General features: G+C 42.0%; 1 protein-coding gene across 6 annotated transcripts in view; it reads right to left on the bottom strand.

Moving 5' to 3' along the window:
• Positions 1-6,945: 6,945 nt before the first annotated feature.
• The window catches only part of Eip75B (Ecdysone-induced protein 75B), a 110,739-nt gene continuing 99,226 nt past the window's right edge, over positions 6,946-18,458 (bottom strand). For 5 of the 6 annotated variants that reach the window (XM_070996445.1, XM_036816402.3, XM_065864942.2 and 2 more), the window contains 2 exons: positions 14,127-14,365; positions 6,946-10,916 (listed from right to left, as the gene is read on the bottom strand). In XM_070996445.1, the coding sequence (XP_070852546.1) occupies positions 8,454-10,916; positions 14,127-14,365 (2,702 nt within the window). In that variant the 3' untranslated portion in view covers positions 6,946-8,453. Of the gene's footprint in view, positions 10,917-14,126; positions 14,366-15,828; positions 16,643-18,458 lie in introns of those variants that run through there. The other variant, XM_036816405.3, reaches the window with a different exon arrangement.

Here is an 18,458-nt window from a genome sequence, read left to right as displayed (position 1 = left end):
AAGTGTCTCTAAATAAATCTGCTTAAAATCAGAAATCACTTAGCCACAACACACGCGCTTCGAGAAATAAATGTGTGTATATAAAAAGGAGCGCGTGTCGGTAATCAAGTGCCAAGCAGAATAAGATGAAAATCGGAGGGAGCAAGGGCATGAAAAGCAAATGGAAATCCTGACCGTGGTGGGAGGACCTTTGACCCCGTGGGCAGGCGCGTGCAACACTTGTCAGCGTGACCTTGGCAGCTGTCAATGCCATTCAGGCTCCACTTGTGCTCGACCCCCTACCCCTATCCCTTCCCCGCCTCCTTTTCGGTGTAATTTGCGCGCTTAGCATATTTTTAGGCGTTCCAAAGTTTTTGGCACATTTATTGTGTTTACCCTGCCTCCACTCCTTGATTTTACGACCAACCCCAAAGGAACCCATCAAATGCTGGTCGTTTATGCGGGCAACAAAGGGTTAACGTGGCCTGCCGTTGATGGCAGGCAAATTTGGGGCTCAAGTGGTGTCAATGGTAGACCCACTTTTCAAGAGGGTCTTAGGGCCAGCTTTCAACGATTTTGTAAAATTATGGCTCTTCTATATGAGGTGAATACCCAAATTTCTTAAATTCATTTTGTTTTTAAGAAAAAATTCTCTTAAATTAGTCTATTCGAGGAACTCAAATTCAAGATTATTTATTTCTCACACGAACGCTTGCTGTCTTTTAGAAAGCTCTTCCTATATAGAAAGGTCAATATAAATTCCTCAAGGTTAAAAATAAAATGATAACACCATTTTTTTTCTATCCACTAAAACCATTACATAATCAATACTTGCTAGTGAATGATTTTTTATGAAAAATAACATTATATTTACACATTTAATTTAGGAAAGGAAATAGGTTTTCTTTAATTTAAGAAAATATTAAAATAAATAATGGAGTGATTAAACCTTTTATTTTCTATTCACTGAAACCATTAGTTTATCTTTACTTGCTAATGAATGACTTTGTTCTGAAAAATGGCATGATATATCAGACATTTAATTCAGTGCCTGTGAATCAGTTTATAAAGAAGGCAAATTACTCATACGCCACCGCAAAGGTCCCCTATTACTCACCCTCTCTCTCACTCTCTTTCTGTCTGGCTATCCTCCGTCCCGCTTTCCTTACAATTTGTGTTTGTAATTTCAATTATGGTTTACACGAGTGTTATTGTTGTTGCAGGCGACGGTGACGCTGCTCCTCCCCTCCTCCCTCTTCACTACCTCTTCTCTCAATATTAAGTATACGCCCGAGTTCGTTCGCCAGCTGCATTTGGCATTGGCGCCCGTTTCACCCCCTTTTTGTTTCCCTCTCCCTCCCACTCACAGGCAGCCGGCTGCTATCAGTTCTGCCGACGTCGACGGCGACGCCGACTGCAGGCCGTCGACTGCAGTTCAAGTTCAATGTCAAGCGCATTTTGCTGTTGTGTTTATATTTTCGAGTGTATTTTGCCGCCGTCATATTTGCCTTTGTATTCGTATCCGTGTGTTTGCCGTACTCTCTTCTTCTTTACAAGCTATAAACGTACTTTTTGTTTATTTTCAACGTATATTTCACCATTGTTGTTGTTTTACCTGTTCGTCGAGAGGCAATTTTGATTTATTTTGAAGTCAGCATTTACGATTTTTACCTGGAAATGTTAGGATAAAGGTTTAAGCAAATATCGTAAAACATGGTGAAATTTTTCTATGTTTTTTTGGGGATTTTTGTGCTGACTAGGGATAAATTTCCCTTAAAAAAGGGTAAAACAAAGAAGAAATTTTGTACAAATTTAGGAAAAATGGCACATAATAAACGTTTTATATTACATCTTCAGAAAAAGTTATTAATATAATATTTATATTTTTATAATTACCCAAGATAACTACAAAATATATAAATTCCCCTCAGTTATCACTCATTATATGACCCCGAAAGATATATTTTTTAAATAGTTGGGCTGTCTGCTCGATGTAAAGATTGCAACTATTAGGGTGTGAAGATTAACAAGATAGTATTTCATTGGCATTAAACGAGCCATGAAAAGTGAATGAACTCTGTGACTTAAACTACTAATAGCTCGTGCTGTTATTTCATAAAAATGGGGCTGCCAGCATACGGAACTATAAAATTTATCTAATAAATTACCCCACTTCCCGGTTCGATTCCACGCACTCTAATCTACGAACCTTTCGCAGCAGAATAAATACTGTCGCCAGGCTGGATAGCACATAAGTCGCCATATTTACGGACTCAGAACCCAGTCGAAGCAAATGCGAGCTAAAATCCCCTGGCAAGTTCACAGGCGTATGCCCCTCAAGGACAACTCGCGCATAATTCCAAATAAAATGTATAACCATTAGGGGCGATCCGTGGGTCGAGGGCAGGGGGTGGTGCTAAGCACGCGGCACATAAATGATATTTATTATATGCTGCGCAAAATTTTCTATACATTTGCCATCGAAATTTGTTGGCGGGAATTTTTCTGCCTTCTTTACTGCTGTTGTTATTCGCTATTTAGTCTATTTATTTGGTGCGAGTGTGTTGCCGTCTCTGTCCCACGCAGAGTGCTCCAATAGACCCCACGGGAATACATCAGCAAAGGCTTAGCACCAAAAAAAGGCGACGAGCAAAAAAAGTGCGTGGTCTAGGGTTAAGCGAGTGAACCCTATAATACCCTGTAGAATTGGTATGGCTTTGTGCCTCAAAAAAATGTTAAGGTTTCAGTTAAAGAACATCTAAGTTTTTTACGTAATTAGAACTAATAACATTTCTGGACCAAAATCCAATCTTTTTTAAAACCTGACCTGTAATTCAACCAAATAATATAGAAATATCACCGAAATTTCTTGAACTGTCAAAACAAAGATTTATAACAATTTTTTAAATGGTAACTTCAACACTCTGAACATTCTTTGCCTTTAACATTCATTTTTAAGATAATTGTTCTAGAAATTTTCGTAGGACTTACAATTATTTGAACGATGTTCTTTATAAGCAGTAAAAGAGAATATTCCAGTAAAAAAGAATTTTTTTTTTTAATGTATAATAAAATAATATAATAACATAACATTGTAATAATATAATATAATATAACAATATAAGAATATAATAATATAATGATAATAATAATAATAATATATATATTAAAGAAATATTTCTTAAGAGAAATATATTTTGTTGGCATAAATGGACTATCCTTATGTGTAACCGAATATACCCATATTATGGTATAGAATATCAGCACTCGGCAATAATAGCCGAAAAAGCCTAAAACCAAAGGCCTACGCTGACGACAATCGTTATATGGAGTGATATGTAGAAAGAGAGGGCTATGGTGATGGGTGTTGCGTGCGAAAGAGAGGGGGCTAGCAATCACATGCGTACGCACGCGTACAGTTCGTCGGTCAGGGGGGTGCGTGGGGAAGGGGACAGGGGGGCTGAAAGGGGGCGGAGCTCCCCACACGCACTGGCAAAACGCGTTGCGTGAGTTTTTTATTTCAGCGCGTGCTCTCATCAAGCGTTGCCCGCTCGCCCCACCCCCTGCAAAGCCACCTTCCCCTTGCCCACACTCAATCATCTGCTAGAACTTTGCTAATTTCGTCTAATCAGCTAACCTTGAATATTTGTTTTATTCCCCTCCCGCATCCCGCGGGTGTATTTATTCTCGTTCTATTCTTCTTTTTTTTTGCCGTCGTTGGAATTTGCTCGCTGCCGCTGCTTCTTCTACGCGCGAGTTGTTATTGCCGTTGTTGTTTGTGCCTTAATTTATTTGAGGCTTGTTTTATTTCAAGGTGAAATATGCGCAAATAAAAATTGCCGAAAAAATATCGAAAGAAAATTGCCAAGAATATCAGCAGAAGGTGGGAGATTATGATAAAAGGGAAACGAATTTTATGTACTCTATACTTTTTATGTGCAATACTTAATTTTAGCTTGGTACTTTATTTTCTTTGACTATTGGTATTATAAATATGTTAAAATAAAAAGGCATTTGAAAAATCTGTTAGCAATTAAGAATCATATCTTAAATGAAAACAGTTCCAATTTTATAAAACAAAAAATATTTGCTTTAAATAATGATTAAATTTAAGAGCCTTCTAATATAAAAAAAAAACTTTTTTGCACAGTTCTTTTGATTAAAATACCCGCTTACATTTAATATTTTATAGATTTTTCAATATATTTATAAAAAGTATTTCTTCGAAACCTATAATTTTTTTTATTAATATATTATTATTTGTTAAGTAATATATGTTTCTTCCAATATTCTCTTCCTGGGATGAAAAATGATTTATAATGCCAGCATACATTTAATATTTTATAGATTTGTCAATAAATTTATATTTTGAAACCTAACACTTTTTTAAAAATTTTAATATTTGTTAAGTAATATATGTTGCTTTCAATATTCTCTTCCTGGGATGAAACATTTTTTATAATGCCTATCCTTAAGATAGTTTCTTTTATATTTCGCATGGCCTAATAAACTCTTTACCCCCAAGAAGCAGATAAAAAAGTATCAAGAAAAAGATTGCCAGATCGGAGAAGGGGAAGCACCCATTGATATTCTCTTTCCCCAGAAACCACCCCTCTGACAACCACCCCCCGGAAGCAGTGCATTGCTGCATTTCCTGCTTGTCACTTGTCGCCTGTCACTCGTTACTCATACGCCACCGTGCCCACTCTAAGTTAATTTGTTGCGCTCTTTCAGTTTCTTTTCTTGTTCTTGTTCTGATTCCTCCCCTCCCCTATTGCCGCCTTTTCTCAGTTGGCTTTGACATTGACTTTGAAGATAACGAGGCGTGTGTCTGTGTGTGTGTTCAAGTGTCTCGCTCCCGCATACTTAAAATTAGAATAAACTCACACATTCAGCTGGCCTTATCTGTGTTTTGGGGTGGTGGCTGGTGGGCGGGTGTTGGGATGAGTGTCTGCCTATCGCTGGCATCGAACACCGTTATCTACACGCGGCACTCACGCTGCCCAGACGCCTTAACCAGCTGGCCCACCCCCCGGTCACCCCTTTCCACTACCACTACCACAGCGCTGATTTGATTATTTCGGCAAATTCATTTCGCGACTCTTATCGCCTCAAGGTCACGGGCAAAATTCCAAAACACACACAAACGCCGAACACCAACAAAAGCTTGGGACAGACAGGCGCGACATTGAAAATAATCTCTATTCTCGGTAACCGCAAAAAGTGTTCGTATGTGTGCGTGATAAGCTTTGGGCGCCTGTGAATGTGGTGGTGCGCGATCGCCCGAGGGGGAGGGCCAGAATCGATGAGTGTTTCCAAGGGTTATTAAGAATGGGCCACATTGTTGCAGAGGTATCTATATACTTGTCTTTAAAATGATAAGGTTTCGGAATACTATTGATTCAAAACGTAGCCGACCTGTGTTATTAGTTCCTAACTATAAATATCTCTATATCAGTGATCTTGGGCTGTGAAGAATTTCCTAAAATTCAAATAAATACTCTATCAATATTTTAAGACTTCAAAATATTTAAATACTTTAAATAAATACCCTATCCATATTTTAAGATTTCAAAATATTATATTGTTTTCCAATAAAAATTGTATCAAGAAGAACATTGTTTGGTAATATTTTAAAGATTACTAAAATTCTAAGCTTTTAAGAATAATCTTTATAAGACGTATAAGTTAACCTTCCGATGTATCTGAAACGACTGTACTCCTTCTGAACTTACCCATCTTCAAAAACATCACCAAAGGAAAATAAAAACACATACGATTTGTTTTTCATAATTTTTGTTGATATATTTTAAATACTTATTTTCAATATTTTATTCACATATTCCATTCTGGGGGGTTTTTTCATTGTGTTTCCATTTAAAACAAACTGTAATATTATGTTATTTCACAAATACAAATTTCTCTTGTTAATTTTATATTTTTATGGAGATTTTATCAATTTTCAGAACATTTCCTTTTTTGAATTCCACTCGCTGTCTCATTTTTCACATTTTTTTTTACCATTTTTGCCAAATTATCTTGTTTAAAAACTCTTTTTTGCCGCAATTTGATTTGTGACTGTCCTTGAAAATATATTCATGTGTATATATATATATATTAATAGATATTATTTATATGGTATTTCATATGCCTCAGCTGGAGTTGCCTCAAAGTTGCATTATTCATTTCAATGTTTTTAGTTGCTATTACGTTACGTTAAACTCTTACGGCTGTTTACGGATACGTTTTACATATACTTTTACGTTACGTTACGCTTAATTGTCGCAATTTCATTGTTTCAGTTGTCGCTGCCGTCGTTCTCTTGGACATCCCTATCGGTATCCATCACCATTATCATCATCGTCATCATCATGATCTTTCTGACCATCATAAACACCCATCTCCATCTTCATCGCTCAATGCTGAGATAGTTTTTACATAAAATATTCACTTTTAGTTACACAATTACAATATTTTGTTGTTGTTTTCTGGCTAAAAGTTACGGACAATGTTACATACACCTACATACATGCATACACACAGACACCAAAATCGTTTCGTCTACGTACATATGCTTGTGTGTATATATAGAGTCAAATATTGAAGTGTGATATCTTTGTTAAATTTCGTGGTTTTTGGTGGAACCAACGCTTCCTTACGCTGCATAAATTTTAAAAGAATATATAATATTTTTGTAGATTTTTCCTTCTTTCTGGAATTTTTTCTGCCAACGCCGAGGGTTTTCCTTGTGGCTCATTTATACACATAAAATTGTTGTTGATTTAATTCTGATATAAATACTTTAGATATAATTTGTTGAATATTTTTTACAGCACGGTAGTCAAAATGAAAATCAAACCAACTGAAATTCAAAATCTTACCACTCCAAAGCGAGGTAATAGAAAACTGAAAAACTGGAAAAAATATAAAACTGAAAAAGAAATTGAAATGAAAAAACTTAAGAGGTTTTTTTGAAATTTTTAAACAAATTTTTTATTGATTTGACAATACAAATTTCTGCGCCAGTGTAGTTTTTTGCTTGTTTTTTGTTTTTTTTTTGTTGTTTTTGCATCTTTGTTTTTTGTTGTTGGTTTGTCTAAGCATAAAAATCGTAATTAATTAATCATAATAATTAATAATCATAATAGTACAGCATAATTAAAATGTAATTATAATAATAGTTTTGTTGCTACCGCAAGTTTTCTCTTTTGTTTTTCTGTAATATAAATGTATACGTTACGTTTAAATAATATATCATAATTTCTGTTTTCTTTTTTTTTGTATTTTTTGCTTGGTTTTCTAAGATGCCAATCAAACATTGAATCTTTTAAGCATAGGTTTCTTCATTAATATTTATGTGTATTTATATGTACTTTAAATATGTTTTTTTGTTTAATTTAACATTTAACTATATACACAACAGATATATTTAACGTTGGGTTTCTCTGCTCCATCATCGTCTTACTGCTTGCTGCTAAAACTTTAAGCATTTTGTTTGATTTTCATTCATTTCTTGTTTATTTTAAATGTATTTTTGTGGTATTTTTAAAATTAGAAAACAATATTTATTCCACTTGAATCTTTAGCATAGAAAAGAGCTTTGTGCCAAAGGAGAAATCGGGAATACGGATAGCTGGATAGAAAGTCAGAGGGGTCGATAGAAAGGTGGAAAACTATAACAAATTCATAAAATTAGTTAAATTCATAAAAAATGAATCGTTATCAACTTAATCGTAGTTAAAATTTGTTGCAAACTGCACTTCAATTCTGCTCGGAGATCGCACAATAAAAAATTTCACACACATTGTTTTTGTTTTGTTTTTTTGTCGGTATTTAAAAATTTAATAATAATAATTTGCAGTTTTTTCAAAAAACATCCAAAAAAAGCAAAGTAGTTTTGCTCCACCTACAACTAAAGCGCTAAACATAGTTACTCATAAACGTAATTAATATGTACAACAAGAGCTTAAAACTTATAAAACAATTAGGGTTCGATAGACGAGGGGGGTGTTTGTAAGGGGGTTGGGGGTGGGGGGGCGTTGTGGTTAGCAACTGAAGAAAATTCAATGCAAAATCAGAGCGCTGCCTTGTTTTTGTTGGTTTCTCGCTACGTTAAAGTTTAACTGCTAAAATATATTTATGTTTTTTTTCAGTGTTTTTCTTCATTTTTCTTCTGTAATACCATTCAAGCTTGGGTTTTTTGTTTTGTTTGTTTTTTAAATTAATAACTTGTAGTTGTTTTGTTTGTTGTTGCTTTAAATATTAGTTTTTTTTTTAAATTGCATGCATGTTGGTTTTGCGTTGAAACTTTGTACACGGCTCAATTAAAAGGTAAAATAATTTAATTCAACTCCTGCTAAGGATGCCTGGTGACCCCTGGTGGAGATCCCTGGTGACCCCTGGTGATCCTGCTTCACTGCCACTGCCACTCCCAGTCTCTGTCTCTCCCACTTCTCCAGGCGCAACCGCCTCCCTTACGCCTCCATCTTGACCGTGTGCACGGCGCTGGTCAGTCCCGGATTGGGTGATCCCACCGGCGGACTGCTGCTCGGTGCCGGACTGGCCGCCGCCGACGGAGGACCGCCACTCGAGGCGGTCACCGTGACATCGGCGGACAAAGTGGGATACCGCTGAACGGCATTGGCGGCGGCCACCAGGGCGTGCAGCTTGCTGGGCGGCGGCGTGGGCGATTTCTTGGACAGATTGAGCGGCTGCGCCGAGTCGGCGATGTCCACCTGCAGCTCCAGCAGCGGTGTGCCACTGCTCGAGCCCGATCCCGAGGTGCTGGAGCTGGCCGGAGCACAGGTGCCGGCGGTGGTGCCGGTGCCATTGCTCGTCGAGTGCGGCGACTGGAAGTACTGGCAGCTGCCGGCCGAGCTGGAGCTGCAGTTGGAGGATGTGGAGGTGGAGGAGGAGGACGAACTGGAGCTGGAGCTGGAGCTCGAGCTGGAGCTGGAGCCGTTGCTGTGCGGCGAGACGGACTGCTGGCGCTGCTGGCAGGTGGTGGTGATCACCGAGCTGCTGCCCCACCGCTGCTGACCCTGGCCAACCGACACCGACGACGACGATGACGACGACGGCGGCGGCGTGGAGCTGCTGCTGGGACTGCGGTTGCCCACGCCGTTGGTGGTGCTGCTGGCCGCCGAGCTGTTCTCCCGCTTCAAGTAGTTCTGAATGATGTCGCTGCGCTTCATCTGCTCGGGCGTCATCCGAGGCTCGGCCATCAGCGACTTGGCCAGCACCGAGTGCGAGCTGGCCATCGAGGCCTTGGGACTGGCGCGGGTCAGGTGCATGTGCAGCTGGCTCTGGGCGGGATTCCCGAGGGCGGCGCTGACCGCCGAGGGCGGGGGCGTGGCCACGCTGTTCGGTATGGGTATGGGACTCTGCCGCGGACTGCCGGCACTCAGGCTGTTCGAACCGGATGTGGAACTGCTGGCATCCGCCTCAGCGGTCTCGAATTCCCGATGCCTCAGGGCCCGGAACTTCTTGTGCGGCTTGTAGGCCTCGTCCATCAGCGAGTTGGTGTCGTACAGTGGCGGCGCCTGGAGCACCCGCTTCAGCACGGGCATGTCCTCCACAATCTGACGCTTCAGATGGCCACTGCTCGAGGGCTGGGGTGAGCGGACTGGCGAGACGGCCACCACACTCAGCTGGGGATGCGGCACCTGATGCTGGCCCTGATTGCCGGCGGCGGTAGCATCGCTGCAGTCCAGGGCATCGTCCACACTGGAACGCGGACTGGAGCAGGAGCTGGAGCCACCCGAGCTGACGGCCTTGCACTCGTTCTTCTCGTTGCCCGACTCAATGCCCGAATCCGTGGGCGAGTCCAACTTCCTGTAGCGGGCTGCTCCGGCGGTCAGATGGTGGTGCAATTGTGGGTGCTGCTGCTGCTGGTGGCACAACTGTTGCTGTTGCTGCTGCTGCTGATGCTGCTGTTGCTGCTGCTGCTGTTGGTGGTGTCTCACAATGGGCGTGATGGTCAGCCCGTTCTGGGTGAGATGAGCATGGGAGCCAACGATGTCCATGTCGGCTGCTCCGGAGTCACCACTGGAGCCGGAGTTGGCCCGATTCCTCAGCGGACAGCCGCCGGAGAGGGTGGCGGCCAGCAAGGGAGCCGAACTGGCCAGCGCCGACGGCTGCTGTTGCGGCGGCGAGGGCAGGGACACGCCCTGCGGCTGCGAACTGCTCGGACTGCCGTAGTCCAGATCGGCGGACTCACTGCTAGAAACGGAGCCCAGCGGACTCTTGGCCGCCTCCACGTCCATGGCATCCGCCCAGCTGCCCGTGGGCGACTTGTTGTTCTGCTGGCCATCGCTGTTGCTGCCGTCCTCCATGGACCACATCTGCTGGCGCAGCAGCTCCTTGTGCTCGGTGCGGAAGACCACCAGCTTCTCGGTGTGCAGGGTGCTCAGGGTGCGCAGGTCGGGCATCGTCTCCAGCAGCTTGGCCAGGAACTCCGGCTGATCGGGCCTGTTCTGGGCCACAATGTACTGCAGGCATCCCTTCAAGCGCGAGTACATCTTTTCGATCAGCTCCAAATTGCGCAGTCCAGGGCGGTCCGGTGTGATCAACACAATGGCGCAGAACAGGCCAATCTCGGCATCTGTGAGGTTCATCGAGTTCATGCGCTCTGCAAAGTTGAAGGTGGAGTCCACCAGGAAGCGGGCATTGGCCCCATTCTGGATGGCATCTCGTCGCATCACTTGGCCATTCAGGCAGATGATGGAGTTAATCGAGGAGTCGAACATGCAGATCAGGCGCACGAACAGGGCATCGAAGAGCCCGGCCTTCAGGAGCGTGAATTTGTCGTCCTGGGTGAGCAGCTGGAAGCCGGGAATCATGCCGGCGAAGTCGATCACGCCGCGGATCACGTGGGCGAAACGCTGCGAGAACTCCTGCTCCGATTGCAGCTCAGGGGCGGGGTTCAGCGGACAGGCCTGTAATGATAGGAAAAACAAGATATAGTGGGTTAGAATGGGTGTTGGGATGGTAGGGATCTTAAATTGGCTAAATAAGGGTATAATACATCCAGGGATGAGAGTTTTTCTAACACCAAACTTTGAACTAAGGGTGCTAAGGATCTAAGATTGAATACTTTAAAGTATAATACATGCAGGGGTATGAGTTTTTCCAATACCAAACTTATACAAAGTTGTAGCTACTGTCATAGAACCTGTCTATAGACGGTATATGATAAACTTTTCCCGTAACTGTTGCTTGGCTAGTTGGCGTAGCAGTTTTCCCCTTGCCCCATCACGTCATCGCTTATTTCACACGCGAAGGTCAGCGAACCTCCCCTCCTGGCCCACTCATTTAAATCAATAATAATAACTATTTGTACTTCCGCACGCCCACCACGCCAGCTATCTGCCGTCTCCCTCTACGAATGTCGCATTTCCTTAAACACCGCTGGAAGCTTTTTAGTTTATACAAAAAAATAGAAAGAAAAGCTTTGCCTACGTCAGCTGGCTTTTAGTTTTCTGGTTTGGTTCTAGTTTCTAGGGGCTGCTCCCGCTTTTCCCACCCTCCCTATATACATGGTACATCCCCCATAGTTGCGAGCTTTTACTGCTGACATTAGCAGCCAAGGTCGACGAACTAGAGTTCAAGGTTCCGGATTGTGTGCCGTTACTATAGTTGTTTTTCTTTTTCCTGCTTTCGGCGCGTGTTTTTTTTCAGCCAGCGGCATGGAAAAGGGGGTGGAATTGCGCCCAGTCTAAGCCAAGCGAATGTTCATGTTATTTCGCCATTCGGCTTTCCGGGTTTTGAGTTACATGAACATGCGCCAAGTGCCCCAGACATCATCAACATCATCATAATCATCACCGTGAGCTACCCACCATTGTTTTCAGCAACTTGATTTTTAATTTACGTTTGATTTCATGTGTGTTTCTAGATTTTTTTACTCGTTTCGTTCTGTTTCAATAAGCACACGTTGTGCTGTCTGCCGCCGCTTCTTTTTTCTCTTTCGATTTTCGTCTGATTAACCTTGAAAATGTGTTTTCTTTGTGCAAAAAAAAAATAAAGGAAAATATATACAATAGAATGAAATTGGCTCGCACAAGAGAGAGAGCGGGAAAATAGCAGCCGGCAACCGGCAAGCAGCATTTTCCCCCGCATTTTCCTTTCGCCGGCGCTTTGACGTCGTCGTATCATTTGATTTTTCGCCACGAAAATATATTTCCCATTTGCGCAAAAGCGGAAATAGTTTGCGAGTATACTAATGGGTGAGCGGTGGGGGCTGCTATTTATGACTGGGTAGCGCTCCCCGAATTCCCCGACATATCACAAGATCCCAACCTCATCCGAATTGACCTTCAATTGGCGTTGGTCCTCGTGTTCTTGCCAAAAATAATTCGCAGAACTCTTGTACCGGCTGATATGGACTGCCAGATTGAATAATCTTTAGGGCTAATCGTTTGGCTAGAGGAATTTCTATTCTATTTCTATGCGGAATTTGCAGGGAATTGCCGAGATCGCTGCGACTTAACCTCACCTTGCACCGGCGGCGAATCTTCCGCCTTCCGTCATAAAACGGAATATTACGACGCTTCCTAATGAACCACCTGACAATCTTACAGATTGCTCTCGCCGTACTTTTGTCCCTCTATATAGAAACGTAGATATATGTATATTGCATTTTTGTGACGCCGTTCGTCTGGCATTCGCTTCCTCATACTCATGACATTTTATGCATATTTTTTAGTGCCATTATTGTTTACTCATATATAGTGGAAATATCAACTGCAAACAGAGAAAGAGAGGGAGGCGATAGGTCCGCTCATTTCGTTCTTTCCAAGGTTGAAAAATAACTCGCCCCAAGGTCGTTCTCCACCGCTGTTTGTGTGTTATATAGTATAATATAGCACTTCTTGAACTGTCGATCGCTTTGGATTTCTTTCTTCTCGAATCACCAAATCAAATTTTAACTTTTTTAGCCTTGCACTTGACTTTTTGTACGGCTGTTTTTTCACATTTTTTTTTCAGTTCTGATGTAGCTTTTTTAAATATTTTAATAATAATTTATTTAAATGGCAACGCATGTGTCTGGCCCGCCCTAGCCGTCTCCCTCTAATCCTGTGCTCTGTCTCTCTCTCGCTCTCACTACCCCTCTCTTTCCCCCCCGCGATATGTGCTTTCATTAATAATGACGCTACGCTTGACCTTGAGCTTTAGAACTTTATTTGTGTACTTTGTTGTTGCCGAGAGCCGGGACACGTTTTTTTATAAGTATGTATGTATGAAGCACTTTTCTTTATCGCTTTCGGTTTTGGTATAACAAATGGTTCTTATGGGTATTATTTTCAGCAACGAATCTGATCAACCATTTCTTCTGACCCCAAAAATTGTAGAGCAAACAGAAAATGGAATTTACAAAGAGCGATAGCCAGCATTCATCATCCGTCAGCTGTCAAATGAAACGTCACAACTTTGACATTGACGGGCTTTTCGTCAAGAACTTGACCCCAAACTTGCCACTTCAATGGCCTCGTTTGGAGGCCCCGCAAGAATCGCCGAAGACTGAAGACCGAAAGAGTCGCGCTTGTAGACGCGTCTACGTGTGGCCCGCGATTTCCTGGTTTAGAATCGTGCAAACAGGTTCACCTTGGCGCATGACTAACGCCGGCAGTAGGCAGTCACCACCAGTAAGCAGTAACTAGCTAGTCTACAAATGTTGTTGTTACTATAATGGCTGATCTATGCATGTCAACAGAAGTCGGCGGCCCGGAAATGTGACTTCGCCTACGCCGTAACCTTTGGCGGACTATTAATAATGTACTGATAGACCTAGGGCAGCTGGCATTTTCATAATTTTATGGCCAATGGTTATTTATGATAGTACTGTAAGTGGTGTAGTAATAATATGTCTATGTTGTACATTAGTTGTAACTCAATGCTGAGTGTGAGGTTCTATAAAAAATATATCATTATTTTAGTGATCTATATGTTTTAACTGTATACGTCCCTCAAAAGTATATCCTACATTCTATATTTACTAAACCTTCTATCATAGTATAAGCTACCAAAGACTATAAAATACCTATACTATTCGTATTATCTTCGTTTCTACCGTATTTTCTCAACATTTTCTACGTTTTTTATCTATAGTTTTATATCTAGAAGGTAGAACTCAAAGTAAGACTCACCAAAAGTGTGGGCATGGAGTAGGAGGGGCAGTCCCGCGCCCGCTGCCGCATCGCCGAGACCTTCTCCTTGGTGAACTCGCAGGTCTCGAGGTGGGCGCGCAGCACGGCGGCGAGGAGGCGTGGCTGGTCATCCAGCTCGGTGGCGAGGGCCCTCTGCTGGCCGCGATTCTGGGTACTTTGTTGCATGGCCGCCAGGATACGCGCCTTTTCGCGCTTCGGCACGCGTCCAAAACGCACAGCTGCAATGGCAAGAAGATAGGTTTTTGGTTAATTTTCGGCCTTGTAAGCGGTGCTTAAACTTAAACTTGAGCATAAAATTATGGTGCCCCCCATCAATTGCACACTTCACTGCACGCAGAGCAGGTGCAACGGACAGCTGTTGTCCTGTTGTCACGCAGGAAGTGCCCCGTTCCCCCCTGCAATTTACTGCCCTTCGAAGTGGGTCATTGCCTCAGCTGCCTCTGTGTTTCTTCGGTCTTCAGTCTGTCAGTCTTCGGTCTTCAGTCTTCTCTCTCCCCTGTTACACTTTCTCTTTTTTTAGATTTTTAATTTCTGCCTTTGGCCGCAGCCGAAAAAATTTGTATGTGGGTGAACTTTCACATTTCACCAACGAGAGAGGAAAAAATCAGACACGTTTGCGGTCACGTTTTTCGCACTAGGAATAAATCACAGAGGAGTGCAGAGAAGGGGGATCGATAAAAGTCGGTCGCATTGTGGGCTTGCTAATTGAGAAGAAGGTTTGCAGCCGATCAAGGGGAGTTTAATTTATAATTAAACAGGTTTTAAGCTCTACCCATATATTAATTAGATTTTTTAAATAAATAATAATATTTTTATATATTTAAGAAATACTTCAAAAGTTATTTAAATTATTTCCCACAGCGAAACTTATTTATTTGCTCATTTGGAACAATTTTACCCCATTTGCATTATTTTCCCAAAGCCCCCTGGCCATTTGCAACCATCAAACAAAATCTGACAAATGTTTGGCCAACTTTTCAATGTCAAAAGAAATTTCTACGCGCACAATTTCACTCCGGCTCGTTGGCAAAAGTGAAACAGCTCGTTTACTGATTTTTCACTGCTTTTTCCAGCAGCCAGCGAGAGAGTGTGACCCACTTGCCGCGCAGCGAAATCCAGGTCAAACGAAATGGAAAATGAAGTCTGCGCAGGCGCAGCGACGGGCTGCGCGTAGAAATTAGAGCGACGCGCCGCAACGTCCAACTTTCCCATGCGGAGAGACTGAAAAAGTTGGTCAAACATGCGATATTGTTGCTCCGCTCTTTCGACTGTTTTTTTTCAGTTTTTTCTGTTTTTTTTAGAAAATAGCAACGCAACGCTGCCTTCGCCGCAGTTTCGATTCAAGTTTAAAGCTCTTCCGCGGCAAAGAAAAAATTATTGTATGTTTATAAACGAGGTCAACACTTCAATGGCGCTCGCTTTTGGCTGTTGCTATTTGTTTGGAGGCATCGAAAAAAAAAGTAAACAAAAAGCAAATCAAAAGTGGAGAATCTCAGAACGCCTGCATTTCTCTGGGAGTTTGTCAGCTTTTTTTTTGGAAACCGAAAGCTGGGTGTTATTTGAATTTCGTTCAACTCTTTTTACATAGCCAAATCTATGTCAGCTGGCTTAGGGAAATTGGTGTTTGGCTCTTTCACTTTCTAACTCTGACTTTGTGCGACTTTCGGATCGGTTAACTTACGCGCATTGTGATAGTTGACATTGCCTTTGAGTATGCCCTTCAATATCGGCAGTTCTTCGCCCATTTTTATGTTTTCTGTGCTTGTTTTCGGGGTTTATTTTGACGAAATATCTTGACTTGGTCACTTCTCCCTTTGGGGGCACATCAACCACTCAGTTGAGCTTGCTCATTAAATATTTTTTGGATAATTCTTGTGGGTTTCTTTTGGCACACACACAGCTTTTTGGTTGGTACTCAGGTACATATGGTTATTTTGTTTGAGAAAACTTGTTATCTTAGTTGCACTTAATCTCGGTTAAATATTTTTTATCAACTGCTGTTTTGTTGTGAGAGGAACTTTGTTTGCTTGCTTTTCACATTGATTGCATTTTTGGAATATTTAGCAAATAAATTAGTGGTTGGTTTTGGTTGGTTGGTGGTTTTAGGCGCGTAATCCAGACAGACGAGTGAGTAGTTTTTTTTATTTTGGGGAGACTTGGTCGACTTTTCTTCACATTAACAATTGCATTTAACATTCATTGGCATTGATCAGCATTTTGTTTAATTTAATTGAATTTAATTTAACTGATATTGCCCTTAAATATGGGTTTAGTTGCTTGTGGCACCAGCCGCACTCGCGTTATTCTTGGCTTATTTCGGATCCCGCGGATCGCTGGCTAATATGACAAAACTCGACAAGGTCTCGAACGCGACTAACTGTAAAAGCCAAAGCGCGTTACGAATATACCCAGAGTAGGGTTCGGTACGGTATGGTATGGTATCTGTATCTGTATCTGTATCTGGCAAATCGAGGAGAGCGAACCTCAACTGCGGCGACTGCGACGGCGACTGAGCTTCGGTCTCAAAACAGAAACCGAAACAGAAACAGAAAACTGAAAACGCCGCACAAAACACAAAAACACACGGGCTAAAAGCCGCAGAGGCAACGACCAACGGAGCGGTGGAAGAGAGCCAAAGAGAGCGGGCTTAAGAGCGGCAAAAGCTCTTTGACAACCTTTGTTGTTCTGCGGAGGCAACAAGCCAACGAAAGAGAACTGAGGCAGTGATAAGAAGCGCAGCTCTTTAAGTACCTGAGTCTTGTTTTAAAACGGAATTATTTCAGATTTCGAAAAAAGTTATTAAAAGTAAATGTATTTTTAAACCTTCTCTGATAGACACTTTTATAAAACATAAAGTTGAAATCGTGTCAAGCTTCCCTTACTAATTATGCTAAAATAATATTTATTCCCTTAATATTTATCATGTACATATTTGCCTACTGTAATTGTTCTTAAATATATTGAAACAATGACCCACCCCACGCACAAAGCAAGTTCAACCACTGATAAGCTTTTCTGATAAGCTTGCCACAGCTCTTCTTCTTTAAGGGCGCTTTATCGGCGCTTATATCTCTCTTTTCTTGGACATCTTCAGCCATAGAAGGAAAGTTCAACAAACTCGGAAGAGAAAACGAATCCAAAGAGCAGTGCCTACTCTCTTAAGCTTCTTAGAGCTTTTCACCACTTAAGAGCAAATCGTGTTGAGTTTTGCAAGCTTTCAGTAAAGCTTTTGCCGCACTTTGAATATTTTGTAGCGGGACCTTTTTCGCGGTGCGTATGAGTGATGTGGGTGAAACATTGCGCATACGTCACGTTGGCAGGTGGAAAATCTAGACTGGAGGCTGAGGCCAGTAATGAGATTGCTAAATCACACTTGATGACTTCATGCCCGAGTGGATAATTTACGACGTCTCTGGCCCCGTCTGCCCGTTCGAGGGTTAAGCATTGAGTTTGCATTTGAATGCAGATCTTTTTCCTCTATTTTACTGCCTTCATGGCTGACTCACCCACTGCGGCGATCATCGCCCACTGACGTGAGTGTTCCAGATTGTTTGTTTATCCAAAACTCTGGCTTTGTCATCGCGAAGTTTCGGTTTACCCCGCCATCGTCAATGGTCAATGAACCTGGCCGCCCGAATGAGGCCACAAAAACGTAACGAACGAACGAACAACGAGCAACATTTAATAATCATTCCGGCGATGCGACGAAAGTAAAAGTGAAAGTTGTTTGGCTCTTTTTCGGGTAGAAATTTTCGTGCGTGCCGTGGAAATGCAAGCGACTGGATTGGTCAACACCGTGTGTTGGCTAGGCCTATAAAGGTTGCATAACGACCCGCAGATTGGGGCTAAAGAGGAGAGACAACTGGATTCAACCAGGGCGAAGGTGGCCCAAAAACGAAACGATTGCGATGTGATAACAGGCTCGTAATTTAATGGCCTTTTTTTTTGTAATTACACCCATTATTTCGTACCCCTCAAGTTGTGTCATCTGCTATGGAAATTATTTGTATTTCTTTTTATTTATCTAAGAATATAGTTATGAGATACATTTTTCCTAATATCTCATCTCTCATTTACAAGGCAAATCTTATGTAAGCTTCTTCTTTAGCCGCTTGAGAGACTCGAAACCAGTTCAATAGCATCGCTTTGGTCATAATTGACATTCACAATAATGCCGGCAATTAAAAGCCAATTAACAAGTTTCACTTTCACTGCGACAAGACGCGAGGCTAGCCTCATTTTGCGCCGTGCCATCCCAAGTGCCTTGTATCGAGTTGCTTTCTAAACTCGAATTGTTTATGATTTCTTGTT

Source organism: Drosophila suzukii, chromosome 3 (genome assembly GCF_043229965.1).
Source record: "Drosophila suzukii chromosome 3, CBGP_Dsuzu_IsoJpt1.0, whole genome shotgun sequence".
In the NCBI taxonomy this organism is placed as follows: Eukaryota; Metazoa; Arthropoda; class Insecta; order Diptera; family Drosophilidae; genus Drosophila; species Drosophila suzukii.
Note: the sequence above shows the minus strand (reverse complement) of the source record. Positions and strands in the feature narration are given on the sequence as shown.